Below are 14876 nucleotides of genomic sequence, written 5' to 3'. Positions count from 1 at the left end.
CGTACTAAATAATAATAAAAAAAAAAAAAATACCTGTCTTGTACAAACAAACCAGGTCAAAGTAATGAAAACGTACGACTAATTTTTCAAAACTGCGAAAGGGTACAAATGGAAACCGAGTGATGAAACGTTGGATGCTCGTGATAAGTTTTTTACATCTGTACATTTTATTTATACACGTAATATGTACATTTACACCGAAATAATTTCAAGAATTTGACAGCATTATTATACCTTGTCTTCCGTCACGGAGAAAAGTTGATGAAAAATTGTTTTTTGATCGACGAAATTGTTCGATATTTTGTAATTTTAATTCTTGTACTAGAAAATAGGCATACCGTAGCAAAGCATGCAATCGGTGAAAGTGCAGTACGAAGCCTTTTCGAAATGTTATTCGCGACGCGGTCCTAATCGAGGACTCGAAAAGGTCTTCCAGTTCTTGGTTGGCACTGCGACTCGCCGAAGTCGCGTTCTCGATTCTCACCACGGTGGGCAATTAGTGTTAATTTACATATCCGTAAGCCGCAGCCTCGTTAATGCGACTGCAGAACGCGTACACATGCATGTGTAACGTAGGTACACCCTACAGAGCTTACACGCATCATCTGGCATCAAATGACACAGTGTCACCATGCAGAGATGGAATATTACACATACATGAGTTGAAGACGGTCTGAAAACAATCTCTCCCCTTGTCTCATGACCCACAAAGACTCCTTCGCTTCCTTTCGCTTCTTTGCATGCTCTATGTCTCATTGCAATATTATATATAGGTATATACTCGTATATACGTACAATACATAAATGTAATGCAGAGTTTAAGTTAAATCCGCTTTCCTTGTTCGAGGGAATTTCCTGAGAATTTTTATAATATATGCTACCACATTTACGTACATGTACATACATGGGGCATTCCGCGTAAGACCAAAATGTCATCGACCTTTTTTGATTTCTTTCGGTCGAAAATAATATCTCTAATTTTTCGAAATTTTTCCGACAATTTGTGAAAGTGTGGTGATCTCACGAAGTGACAAAATATTTTTCACATGAAGTTGAATGTTTTTAACATCGATGAAACTTTTTTATAAAATCATGGACTCGAAAACACGTCGTTTTGTCGCGATTAGAAATAAAAAAATGGAATGAGAATGATGAATGTTTTTTTTTTTTTTTTTTTTGTATTGTTGTTTTAGGAAACGAATAAAAATTTTATTCATTCTGAATGGTGGTTTCTTGTAGTGAAAATTAAAATAAAAAAAAAAAAACTTGGCCATGGTAAAATGTGTTTTTAGTTCAAATCATTAATCTATTTTATTCAAGGTTCCTACTGATTGAGTTTTTATTACTTTTCTTCGAATTGAGCATTGTTTTCTTCGTTCTACTCTTGAAACAAATAGAAAATCGAAGTTTACCGGAACCAAGTTTTTTTTAATTACATTTCTGACTACAAGAAACCATAATTAAAAATACATTCCAAGAAGAAAAAAGAACCAACATACTTAGCACTTTTACCTCACGTTGAAACTGTGATATAAAAATGTGTTTTCACGTCCCTGATTTTACAAGAAAGTTTCATCGATTTGAAAAATGTCCATCTTCGTATCAAGGATATTTTCTCACTTCATGAAGTCACCGCACTTTGAAAAAAATTTCAAAAAACTAGAGACATTATTTTTGACCGAAACAAACCAAAAAAATTCCCTTGCAATCAGAATCCCTGGGGATCGGGCCAATGATTCGTAGCTTTGACATGGAATGCCCCATACGTACATATGTACAGCGCATAAGTGTACTGGTTCGAAAACACCGATGTCCCACTTCTGATATTCGTATAGCAGCACCCGCACATCGGCGCAGGCAATTACCGTTCCAATCATCGAGTTATTTGGTTGAATTTAATTAAGTGCTCCGAAAGGGGTGAGGTACGAGAAAACAGCGTGTTTTTTTCTATCCTCTCGGTAAAAACGAACGAGTGAAACGTTACTTTAAACGATTCCGAATGACACAGCGATGCAGACGTACGACGGTATGGACTCACAATCAAGCGACATTAGTGAATTCTTATAATTATACGTGCAGAGCAATTAAGAGAAAGCACAATTGCACATCGGGTTGCCGATTGTGCGATTGGTTTTTCCAGTTCCTAGCAGTTCGCTGCAGACATAATGAATCCCGCTTCTCGCAGGCGTCTCCGAATACATGATTATACACGGTGCTGTTCCTTTTTGCCGCACATTTTCACGAAGCTGAAGAGAATTCTAAAAATACATTTTACCGCCTCATTTCGCTCCGACGTAAAATAAAAAAAAAAAAAAAAATATCACAAAAAGTAAAAAAATCCCTCTTTCCGGTTGTCGCGATGAGAAACTGAAACTTTACCGCGTACCAACCATACATTATTCAATTCGTGAAAGTATACCGGGACAATTTGTTGAAAGTTGAAGATCAACCGCGCATGCGCCAAATAATTCAATCTCATTGGTCGGCGAAATCTTCCCGCAGCGATATTTTTGTTTGCGATGCAGGCGGGCCAACGTACGCAAAATCTGTACGTTTGAATTTTCAAACAGCATAAGCATTAAATTCCGACCGTTCTTTGAAGAATCAACTTTCCGACCCAATAAACAATGCTTCCCAAACCTTTCCGAGTCATTATCTCAATTATTTGAGATTCTAACCTCGAAAATTCGTATCAACTACATCGCCGCTAGAAAGAGTTTGACAGCTGAAAACTCAGGATGGCCAGCCTGCACGAACAGCCGATAAAACTCGCGCATGCGCAGTTGATTTTCAAGTTTCAAGAGGTTGTCCCGGTATATCGGCGGGTATTGCTCTTGGACACTGCACAATTTGACACTTAAAAGTTCAAGTGAGGTTTCAAGTACCGACGCAACGTGCAGGCCTGGCTTTTGTGTCTGAAGCTGCAGCCCTGCAGTTGCGACAATTGACAGGTCACCATGGGAATGTTGAATAATGCAACTACCCACGCAACATCAACACGTAAGCTGCTAAAGTGTTCAATTTTTGTTCGATATCCCGAATGGATATGGGATAAAATTTTATTTTTGCGATCCATTATTTCTGGCATTAATTTATTTCAACTAAAAAATTGAGGGCCTTCAATTACTATATACTATACGCACTGTATGCAAAGTGAACTGCGAACGTGTCGAGTTTAGTGGAAGAATTTATACGTGAGCAAAAATTTAGACACTTACACAAACAATGTACAATGTTAGGTGTACGTGACACTTCCGTATGCCTTATACATTATACATGTATACTCCATACTCCTTTCGGGACGTTAATCGTCATTGCAAACGAAAGTAGTTCAGCTTCGTATAAATTCTTGAGCGTGACGATAATGACAACAATTAAGAGCCCGATGTGCATATAAGTGAGCGGAGAACAACGACCATGTTGATTTTTTTCCATGCTCCCTGTGTGAGCATTTGGTCTCTGAACCCGAGACAACGAGCTAAAATAAATAGTACGAACAACTTTGAATCTGAGTTGATACGGGACGCTTTTATACACAGGATATCTGGCAAAGTGAAACCGATCCGTTCGCCATAGTTTCTCTATTTCTGTTCTTAATTTACATGTACATGCATACGTCTTCCAGCGAATGAAAGCTTATACGGTAAAAGAACTTCGAGGAACAATTGGTTTTGTAAGCTTCGTGACATCTTATTAATCAGCGTAGGACAGGTAACTCTCTCTTATCGTTAGCTGAATAATCCTCGTGAATGTCGCTTTAGAGATTTATACATCGTGCACTACGTATTGTAGCTATGTTTTACCGACGTTTTTCATACACTTACACTGCACGGATTAGGATCAACTTACTCCTTATTGACGTCATTGCCTATTCTAAACGGCTGTGTTAAGATGTTGGTTAGTTTCTAGTTTATAGTTCTCTGGACTTTATTTTATCACGAGATAGTCACACGTTTAGGATTTATTAAATTCGGATTTCCGTAAGCTAAGAAGATTTTCCTAGAAACGTGGAAAACGAAATGTAAAAATTATCACCTGGTGTCTACACATCGAATTTGCATTAAAAATCGCTTGAAAGTAGTTGAAAATCTAATCGATTCGTTCAATTTTATTCCATGATAATTTATTTGGTTCGGAAGTCTACGTTCTTTACAATCCCACCAATACACTTTTTCTTATCAAGTTGTTATCGGTGAAAATTCGATTGTTCAAGATTGCGCTGATGTTGATTTTAATTAAAAAACAGAATCATCAAATATCTCTTTCAGCGGATTTATAAAAAGTAGTCTTCCCAACAAAATAAACTTCCATCGTAGAACGAAATCGAATTAATCCAATAGATTTTAAACCATGTCAAAGTGATTTTGAATGAGAATTGTATACGTTTTCATCTACAAGTTTGGTATTACTTTTTTTCTGAAATTTTTAGAAAAATAATCGTAGCTCAGAAATACGTAAATTTCATAAATTCTCAGTGTTCGACTATCTCGTAATCAAATAAACCACAAGGCATTGTCAAGTGGAGTGGGTGTATATCAATGATCCGATCGTAAAGAGCTCTTCGATCATTCGGTAGACTAGTTGTACTCACATTAGCGTATTTTATCAGATAAAAATGTATACCAGTTCTGTATCTCAACTCCAAATCAAAAAGTGACATGAATGGAATTATTGTGATTGTGTTTCGATTAGTAACAAGTGATGATTCATTCCCATTTTTTATAGTATAATTATCTCTTGTAATATACCCAATGTCGTTAAGGTTTTGGGAATTCTTGCTGAGGAATCGATCGGTCATAACCATTATTGTGACTCAATAAGTTGAAACTAATAGTTGAGTAAAAATAGGTTTGAATCAAAAATATTCGGGATATTGCTGCATTTTTTGTACAGGAGCTTTCGACTCTCAGGAACTCAAATCTAACGTCATTTTTGAGTTGCATAGCCGGCGTTTTGAGAAAACAGCTAAATTTGACGTGTTTTGCGTTTTCCCCAAAAACTGCTATCGATAGATGAAAAACAACTTGACCGTCGTGTAGAACGGAAAATTCTACATCGAATCATGTCCTCGTACGTTGGAAACAGTCGAATTGACAAATTAAGAAAAAAAAAAAAAATTCTCCTTATCGACGACATCTGGGGAATTTTGGTGAAATAATTTCCTTTCTCTTAATTTGTTATTTCGACTCCGTTTCCGACATATGAGGACATAATTCGATGTAGAATTTTCCGCTCTACACGATGGTCAAGTCGTTTTTCATCTACCGATAGCAGGTTTTGAGGAAAACGCAAAAAACGTCAAATCTTACTGTTTTCTTGAAACGCCGGCTACGCAATTCAAAGTTTAACTTCAGATTTGAGTTCTTGAAGGTTGTAAACTCCTGTACACAAATCGCAGCCATATCCCAAATGTTTTTAATTCAGACTTATTTTGACTGGACTAAGACTGATCAGTTCCACAGATCCACAGAGTGTATGAGATACAGTGTGAATGACATCTGATTGTTTACTCACTCCAAGTCCAGGTCTTCAAAGACATCAGAGAGGCAGGAAGCGCTGTCGAAAGATTCGGAAACGAACGACGATTGGGCGTGATAAACTCTGACGCCATTTCTGAAACACACAATTACGATACAGGAATTGATAATAGATATTCACTATCAGACATGAATTGAAGTGACTTGAATTGCACCAAGGCGTGGACGTTATCGTTCAATAACGTCATCTGCCGAACGAAACTAACTTCGTCGGCGACATGAGATCTCAATTCACGAGTGTATCGTATGTTACGTAAAAATTAGCCGGCATGAAACGACCTCGTTGAGGTCGCGAATTTTCTTGGTGCTCGTCAATAGTGTATGTGCACAGCTGTACACGTGTCTTGCCTCGCGAAATTTCGCACGCGTGTTCATAAACGGATTGCCTATAAGGCTCCGGTTCGGTCTCTTGGTTTGACAGATTTTTCTATCGAAGTGACCAATGACGAAAAATTTGTAGTGTAAAAATTTTAAGATTATAACGTGTCGTGTGAATATTTAAAAATCTAACGAACCATAAAGTAATTGGTGACTTATACCACCATAGCGCTCTCAAAAAAGTTTGTTTAGGTTAAAACAAACATTCTGTCAAAACATGGGTGTTCTATATTATGTGAAAGATCGCAATGAGTTGATTTATATTTTCAGAAATCACCCGATATTGAGCTGAATTTTCGATAACGTTTGTACGCTGATTTATGAAGCAGAAGCTTATGTATTCTAACTTGTATAAATGGTCCGAGGAATAGATTCGTCGAAGAGTATTTGTAAGGAAATTTATCTATATCAAAATAACGAAATATAATTCTATCAAACTGGATGATACGCCTCCTACAATTACTTCAAAGAATAATATGTCGATGATCTAGTTTTTTCAGGAGGAATTCACCTCTGTAAGATTCTAATGCTACAAACACATCGGGAAAAGAGTTACGGGTCGATGAAATCAAACTCAATTTACCTTAGCGTCAATTTTTTCACCTTTATCTTCTAATTTTCCTTTTTTTCCTCACAACAATATAAATAAACTTCGAAACAGTCGAAACACAGCTTTCTAAAGCTAGTAAGAAAATTAACTAATAAAAATAAGGAAAAAAAACAAACTTAAATATACGTACAGTTATCGGCTGACACGTAGGACTGGCACTTGTCACGCGTGAGTACGGAGAGCGCATTAAAAACGCCAACGCTTAATAAACGGATAAGGTTATAATATATATGCTACGTGTCAACCATGCTATGTTGCACGTATATTCGTAAAACTGGTGTGGACGTCCACCCCTGCTGCTATATTTAGATATTACACAACATGTGCGTCTGCAGATTTAATTGAGTTTAATTACACCTAAGCATTGCAGGAAGGACTATGAGTTTTTATTAATTATTTCCTCTAATTATGTATTAATGGTTAAGTTATCGTAATAAAGTGCGCCAGAGTTCGTTAGTTTTTGATGACAGTCAATTTACTGTTGAATGATCGTTTTCACCTTGTTCACCGTTTTATTTGTATATTTCAAAGCGTAAATCTTAAACAAAAAACTTGGTAATCGACAACTTTGGTGCTAGATTGAATTGACGGACTGATTTTATTATCATTATATGTATATTGTATGTACAATTTTTTTTTTCTCACGTAACAAAGTGTATCGTTTAGATAATTCGGATAAGTTACAACATATTAGGTTCGTCAATGAATTTGCCACAACTGGTTTGAGCATAGATCCGTCATTTAACTCTTTGGTTGATTAAAAAACCGCTGACACACATTGAATTTCCTGATAAACAAATCAGTATTGTTAAAAATCTAATTCATATAATTGTAAGGAATTCATCGGTGAACAACATGAATGAGCTGTTTATCTTCACAGAATCTTGATGCGCGTATCAAATGGTTCTTTTTATCTATTCGTTCTGAATAGTGTTTATAGAAGCGCACCAATCCCAATTCGATGCGAAACTTTTCGAGAAATTGTAAAACGATTAATTGGGACGAAAGGATTTAATGCACTTCATCTAAAATTGTTAACAATGGGACGTTTTCAATCCAGATTTGAGACGTCTTGTTATTGTTCTACGACTCTATGACAACCTTTGAAACAGACTGTACGCCTGACGCAGCGATGCCTGACAATGAAAAGATAAAAAATAATAAAATTACTTCCCGGAAATTCGTGAATATTATGTATGTTACATAATATAATTATGTATAGGAATGTAGAATTCTTTCAACTCGAGGACCCTCGAAACCTCAATTAATCCTATTTATATTTATTTTTGAGATTCTGTTACACTGTATGAGATTATCTCTTCTTTGATTATCATTTTCAAAATTGTTTTATTAATTTTTTCTCTACCGGAGTTCTCGACAGTAAAAAATTTGGCGATTGTTAAAATCTGAAGCCGAAGATTTCCTTTGATCGGAAATCCTTCAAAGAAAGTAAAAAAAATCTCGTAATAGACTTTGACAAATATCATAACAACATCCTTAAGGGTAAAAAAAAAACTGATACGAATCGTCAAGTTCAGATATAGATTTTTCCATTTTATATAATCACCCACATATTTATTTTGGAAATAAACGAAGTCTTAGGAAAAACATGCGTAGTTTACTGGCTCCTGAAGCTGACTCGCAATTTCAGAAATCCAGCAAATTCTCACGTTGGTGTAACGTAAAGGAACATACGGAAGACGCAAATGTTCATTCAGAGTTCAGCTACAAGGATTAACCGAAATCTAGTTTTAAGTGCCCAATAAAAGTGCCTGCAGTGGTCGGCTGGGTAACTGTGCACTCTGGCAAAAAACGCCAGGTCTACAAAACTTGGCCGGATGGAGTAAGAGATACTTCTCGAACGACGTTAAGGACGCTGGACTGCAGGTTTACTTTTACATCCTAAAAAAAGCATCCTGAGCTAAATCCGATGTCACGCACAGCGATTTCCGATACCAATTGTCGTTGAATGTGAACCTTTAAAAGTCGTTTTTAGTGCCTGATATTAACCGACATTTTTCTAGGCTATTGAGTTTCAAATGCAAAAGAATAGAAATTAGAATCTCAATTTTTGGCTGGAACTCTCGGATTCTCATGGAACTTGCCATTATGAATACAATATAGATTGCGTATTTCATGCGATAAAAGCTGGCTGTGAAAATCATCGTTGAACGTGATGTCGTGCAGTATGTTAAACAGCTGTTATCTTTGGTCCAATTAGAAGTGACATTGTGTTTACAAGGTACGCATGTTTTTTCGAGATTTGTTTAATCATTTTTAAATAAGAGTCACTCGTTATCGCCCCTGATATGAGAGAATAAGGGGTCATCCCGTCTTTATTGAACAAACAAATTACCCCTGACCTCTTTGATTACATTTCGTGATTCACGATGTAAAATTATATCCGGATGACGTCCTCAAAGCGGTTTCGAAAAAAGAACGTGTTGTTTCCTAACAAATTCTACAGTCGTTAATGAGATTCTTGACAACTACTCTTCCATACTTTAAGAATTCTGCGATGATGCAAAATTTTCGTTTTCACATTCACATCAATGTGTGCTAAAATTCAATGCAATTCTGTTCATAGGGCAGGGTTGATAATTAGAAAAATGTGAACTGGAAAGTTTTTCAAACAACGGGATTTGGAGATAGCAACGTTTGCTAGTTTAGAACCCAGAAAAATTTGATAGATATCAGATAACATATTCCTTGTTGCTGAATAATTCACACTTCATCCCGCTTACAACATGAGCAGCTGGTATTATCGATAGGATTAAATTTCACCCACGAAATTACACCGATATATTCACCAAGGAGGAAAAAACGTGATGTATACATGTTAACAGAATTTCTCGGAATAACCGCAAGAATTTCACAAACTTTCTATCGGTAGGAATTGACGGTGAGCGAATCCGCGGGTTTGTCGCTACACAATATATGAAGTTAGTTCTTACACGTGCACAAAAAAGCTTTCAGCTTACTGAAGTTCCTCGTTACGATCATAAAGAAACGGTACTCAAAAAAAATTCCTCAAGTAGTCTTATACTGATTAGCCACTTTGTATCTCGGAGGTGTATAATAAAATTTGGCCTCTGTGCCGACAGCTGAAATCGCGATAAAATTCCAAAGATAACAGAAGAAACCCATCGGTTCATACTACTATACGCTGACGTATTATTGTTGACGATAGTATTTAACACCGCAGGTATAATATGTGAATCGGGATCGCGTTTACCGAAGCATGTGCCTTGACCTCCGACGTCCCTGCCGAGCAGGTTTCGCGACGACTTGTGCAGGATTTATTGCAGGGTGCGATAAACAAACACGAGAAAGTGAATTACATGGTATAAATTTTGTATTGATCGAATTAGAATTGCGACTTTCTCGCGATTTTTGTCGTACCGCAGCGTAGTAGACGGAAGGAAGCTTATTTATATACAATAGTAACATGCTTCCTGTTGTATACTCACTCTCCGAAGAAAGTTGATTCCGACATGTTGGCGTCCATCCTGTCCCAGCAACGAGCGGACTTGCAATGCAGAAAGCAGATCACACTCAGTCCACAGAATTAACTTTACAACGCTCCTCGAGGCACTAGCACTGAATTGAGTAATGCGTTTGTTAAACGGCACTCCTCTAGGCAGCTCACACTCTGCGAGTCTCGGAGTATTATCAGAAAGTGACTGTATACGTTCGGGAGCACCTATATAGCCGCGGAACTTACTGATAAGCTCGACTTTTATTGCAAGGCAGAAATTTGTCCGTTCCGATTGCAGAGAGTCGTAAGTTACGAACCGATGCGCGGGTCACGCTACTTCCCATTTGGCCGCTTAAACAGTGTCACCGTATTGCGTAGATTTGTTTCTTCGGTGGTAATCGCTTTGTGGAATCGTACTAGGGAACTCTGCGTTTTCTTCCAACGAAATTCGGTGCATGCATACCCCGAAAACAATTCGAAAATGGTCAGCGTTTGTGCGTGGACTTGAGACAGTTTGATTACTGATGAGCTGCTTTTGGATCAGCCGATTCAGAACAAGGTGTGTCTCCGAGAAACTGTTATCACTTATCGGAATTCAATATCCACGGTGCACCGCCCTGGAATGGAACTTGTACAAATGACGAGAAGCTGATATCCCGTTTGTTTTGATTCGTAAGGCGATAACTTATAAGCGCGCTGCACCATCGCTGAGTAATAAATAATTCGTACTGTATTCAGTTCGAATTGAATCACTCGACCTAGCTTTCTGCAGGCCAGTTCGATTGATAACGTATTTCTGAACAATGATTTCATATTAAGGAGATGACTCAATTTTATGGCTCACATCCTAATGACCTTGCGTAGTGTAGGTATAAATACTCACTCGGAATGCGGAGATCGTTGCGATTGTTTGGTAAAGACCTTTGTACTAACATAAGATTAAAGAAAAAGATAACAGGAAATCTTTGTTCTACAATATTACAAAGTTTTACCCCTTAAATGATATGTTAATTCTTCTTTATAGACCGATGTATTACGAAAAGATAGTTTAATTGTCACACAGTGATAATATGCTAAAGTACTTTTCAGCTATCTCTTTCTAATATTTTGCCCTGAAGGGGATCTCGAATCTTGCTTCAACACGTCAAAGACTCCAGGAACTAAGAATTAAAGTGTCAACCAAGTGACTCACTTATGTTTTGATAAATCAGTTTTGTCTGTTACCGTGAGACGTATCCGTATCAAATAGTTTATTGATAAATGAATTCTCAACTTCCAACTAATTGTCTTCTCATAGATATTAGATTGAGATCCGTAATTCATTATCGTGAGAAAATCCGCTCCGAAGATATGGCTCAATAAGTATTGAGAATTTACCCAACTTTGATTCATTGCGGTTCTGATAAAGGGACAAGTGAAAAATGTGGACAATTTACGCTCGATCTTAGAACTTTTGTAAATTAAATGCCGTTCGAAACATTTTCAAACGTAGAAGAACCCATTTTCGCCATACTCATGAATAATCCTGGGGGTTATTTCAGAAGTACGTAACGTTCATGGCATAAAAGAAGAACAAAAATTTTGTAAAAACCTATTCCAACAATAATTTCAGTAACAAATAAATTATGTTTGCAAGCGTTACTGAAAACTTTGCACCAGTTCAATAACGAAAAGATAACAAACTTGACTGTATTTTTTCCCAGTACGCTTACATTAGAGAATTTTCCTTTCGCTTTTGCTCAATGTTTCGATATTTCAAAACTGAATTCGTGACTTAGCTCGACGCAACGTTTCGTAAATCCGCCGCGTTAAATTAGTCCCTTATGCGCAGGTGCGTACGCTTGCGCACACTTGTATCAATTCCGTTGAATGGAATGAAAATCAGGGAAAAAGAGATATGCAACTCCACTCCATTTGCGGCGATGGCGGGTATTCCAGAAACGATTTCGAAGCTTACTTCAGATTCTTCCGATAGAGGCGCTGAAAAATAGATTCGTCAAGTTCGTTATTGCTAGTAGCGTTTGAATAAATAAGTATTCCCACGTGCCCGCACGAGGTATGGGATTGATTTCTCAGAATTAGTTATCCAATGCTATCGCATGTGACTGCGGATATTGACAGCGCCATTTTAGTACTCACGGTGTGACCTTCAGCTGCGCCTTGATATGAATGCGGAGGAGTCTTCTTAGACTGTGGAGGTGACTCACTTAGTTGACCACTTTTATCGTGGTTGAAACGCGATCAACACGAGGTAATAGGATCAGCAAATTGCGGCGTAGTTTATAGGAGGTTAGTATTGTTATTTTCTCGATTTATCATTTACGTCGCACTTTTGGTTCTTAGATTTTTAAATAACAAGCCAGGCATTATTTTGTCAGGCATTTTGTTAGGCATTTTGTTGTGCATTATGATCGCAAGACTGCGCGTGGTCTGAATTTGAGGTTAGATCTTCCAGCATGCTATAACTCAATGCTAAACCAATGTATCAAGTCGATTCTAATGGTTTGGAATAACCTATAAACATGTATTAACTTGCAGGTAGTGTAAGCACAAGAACATGGCCAAATCACTGCGCAGCAAGTGGAGAAGAAAGTGTCGAGCTGTCAAGCGAGTACGCTATGGAGAAAAAGAGCTCGCCAGATTGAAGAAGACCCTCGGCATCGATGAGAATGCCCATGCAGATGCTGAGATGAGCGAAATTCAAGAGATTGCCACTGGTTAATAAAACATTCACTTTTATTTTTCCAATAATTTTATCATTCGTGGCTTCGAAAGATCTTTAACTTCAATCGAGCATAATTGACAAATTGAGAACTTCAGTCTTCATTCAGTAGCTGCGGAACCACTGAAACAGAATTTTTCATTTACTTCTTAACCTTAATCGTATCTAGTAAATTGGTTTTAAAACTACAAATATATTTTTAAATTAAACAGTGACAGACGCAAAGGAAATAAAAGAAAAGGCTGCTGCAAAGGGAAAAGAGGAAACCGAAACTGCTCAAGACACAATGGAAGTGGAAGGTGCCCGAGTGTTTAATAAAAGGACAATGCGCGATCAGCATGGAAATTATCCGGTATGGATGAGCAGGCGTAAAATTACCAAGCACAAGCATGCTAGAACTAAGGGAAAGAATGCACCGACGAAACAAACTAAGAAGAAAGCTAAGAAACCACGAAACAAGGGAAAGAAGTAATTGATTATTATATTTAAGCAGTATACTATTATTGTTACTGAATTTTTTGGGGACAATCGAACCTATTCAGAAAATAAATCAACTCGGAACTGTACAAAAGTAAAAGAAGAGCTGAAAAACATTATTTTCTGGCATTACAGATAGTATACCAGGTTCTGTCTCAATATTATTCATGCCTATCCTTTAAAGGGTTTGTAAAGCTGCATGATGTAATAATTTGCAGTTTGCGTCATAGTAATACGCATCGAAAAAATCGGTAAACCTAGGAACAATCAGGAAATTTTATCTGTGTAAGAAATTGGTTAATTTTTGCAGCTTAGTGTAAAACGAGGTGTTACTTTCATGTGAATTTGAGGGAAAATATGTGATTACTTAGTATCAATATATCCTTTCACGAAAAAGAAACAGATGTAACTTAACTATTGGGGGGATATCGATGGCACTATTATTTTTTAAAATTGCTAATATTGAGCGATGTAATATTTGAAAGCTTCCTGAAGAAATTCGATGCTCAGGAAAAAATACATACTTGAAAAGAATCTTAGACTTCAAAAAGCGTACCAGCCCTGTTACAGTACTGAAAATGGTATACAATTCAGGTTTCAGCTATCAATTATTTGAGAATACTGAACTAAAAATATTATTTAGATATTCGTTGTATTGTTTTCTTATTACAAAGATTATTATACGATATCGAAAAGTAATAAACAGTACATTTTTTACGATCATTTACATTATTACAAAAAAAAACATCTAAAAACTACATGTGAAACATACATGCATTTACGGACCTAAAATTTACGGATCTGTATCAAAATCAGTAATACTACGGTATCAAAATTAAAATTAAAAAATACAAGAAAATAACAAATATTACATATTTCTTCACGCATTATTAGTTCTATGAGATGAGATGAGAATTTCATTTCACAGCTATTATTGCTCACACTTATTGATATGAGGTGGTATTTTTTGAACAACATTAACGCGGTTGTAACTGACCTCTTAAAGATTACGTAGTTACTGGCTCACCTCAATAATCTGTTTACATTAAATCCGGCTTGAATTCTTTTTCTGCCTCGATATAAACATGCTGCAAAACAATTCAAATATTTTCATAATGGCATCGATAACACCTAAAAAGAAATAACAGTTCATGAAATCATCGATCCAAAAGTAACACGAACATTAAGAGTAAAAAATCGATAATCTTAAACATTTAGTCGTATTTCATTCCCGTTATTTATTCTTCTGCTTAATTTAATTGACCTTCGCTCGCTAGTTTTTTTTCATAATATGTTCATGTAACAAAATAAGACGACAAAACACGTTCGCCTAAAGAACTAATTCTAATTCTAATTCTTTAGCTGATTTTCTTTTAGGTAGGTTCCAGGACGTAAGTGAGTTGTCGAACCTGAGACTGACTAAAGTCTAAAGACTCTCACAATCGTTGGTCATGCAGCCAGTCGTACTTAAAATACTATTTGAAAAGTTGCAATATCGTATGCATTGAATATAATAGCTTTATATATTCATGAAAGCGTTGAAAAAAAATGTATGTCGCAGTGCGATTTCCACGCGATGATCTTCATCTCTTCAACAAATTCTTCTACCATTTCCTGCAGTAGAGATACAATGATATTAATAATGATAGAGCACCAAATACAACAATGTTTAGG

At 36.6% G+C, this 14876-nt stretch overlaps 3 protein-coding genes across 7 annotated transcripts in view; 1 reads left to right on the top strand and 2 right to left on the bottom strand.

Annotated features, from left to right (window-relative positions):
* The window catches only part of LOC107227183 (secreted protein PRY1), a 56085-nt gene extending 45885 nt beyond the window's left edge, over positions 1-10200 (bottom strand). Inside the window, exons 1-2 of one of the 3 annotated variants that reach the window (XM_015668245.2) lie at positions 9996-10200; positions 5515-5613 (exon numbers count right to left, since the gene is read on the bottom strand). In XM_015668245.2, coding sequence (XP_015523731.1) covers positions 5515-5613; positions 9996-10033 — 137 coding nt within the window. In that variant the 5' untranslated portion in view covers positions 10034-10200. Of the gene's footprint in view, positions 1-5514; positions 5614-6655; positions 6698-9995 lie in introns of those variants that run through there. The other 2 variants (XM_015668246.2, XM_046730156.1) reach the window with 2 other exon arrangements.
* A 1933-nt stretch (positions 10201-12133) lies between these two features.
* Positions 12134-13919, top strand: LOC107227180 (protein LLP homolog). 2 transcript variants are annotated; one of them, XM_015668242.2, is made up of 3 exons: positions 12134-12292; positions 12542-12720; positions 12938-13919. In XM_015668242.2, exons 2-3 carry the CDS (start codon positions 12561-12563, stop codon positions 13195-13197), a joined length of 420 nt encoding a protein of 139 aa, XP_015523728.1. In that variant the 5' UTR covers positions 12134-12292; positions 12542-12560; the 3' UTR covers positions 13198-13919. The 2 variants fall into 2 exon arrangements, with proteins under 2 accessions (XP_015523728.1, XP_046586123.1); XM_046730167.1 differs by lacking the exon at positions 12134-12292 and adding an exon at positions 12304-12444.
* The window catches only part of LOC107227181 (low-density lipoprotein receptor-related protein 4), a 30993-nt gene continuing 29370 nt past the window's right edge, over positions 13254-14876 (bottom strand). For both annotated transcript variants that reach the window (XM_015668243.2, XM_046730158.1), the window contains one exon: positions 13254-14816. In XM_015668243.2, the coding sequence (XP_015523729.1) occupies positions 14794-14816 (23 nt within the window). In that variant the 3' untranslated portion in view covers positions 13254-14793. The remainder of the gene's footprint in view (positions 14817-14876) is intronic.

This window comes from Neodiprion lecontei, chromosome 2 (genome assembly GCF_021901455.1).
Source record: "Neodiprion lecontei isolate iyNeoLeco1 chromosome 2, iyNeoLeco1.1, whole genome shotgun sequence".
Lineage (NCBI taxonomy): Eukaryota > Metazoa > Arthropoda > Insecta > Hymenoptera > Diprionidae > Neodiprion > Neodiprion lecontei.
The sequence above is the reverse complement of the archived record's forward strand: the minus strand, read 5'-3'. Positions and strand labels throughout refer to the sequence as shown.

Excerpts from the sequence above, each read along its gene's own strand:
- LOC107227180 (XM_015668242.2), top strand. The coding sequence starts at position 12,561 with ATGGCCAAATCACTGCGCAGCAAGTGGAGAAGAAAGTGTCGAGCTGTC. Across the intron at positions 12,721-12,937 it reads AATTCAAGAGATTGCCACTG|TGACAGACGCAAAGGAAATA; the intron begins GTTAATAAAACA and ends TAAATTAAACAG.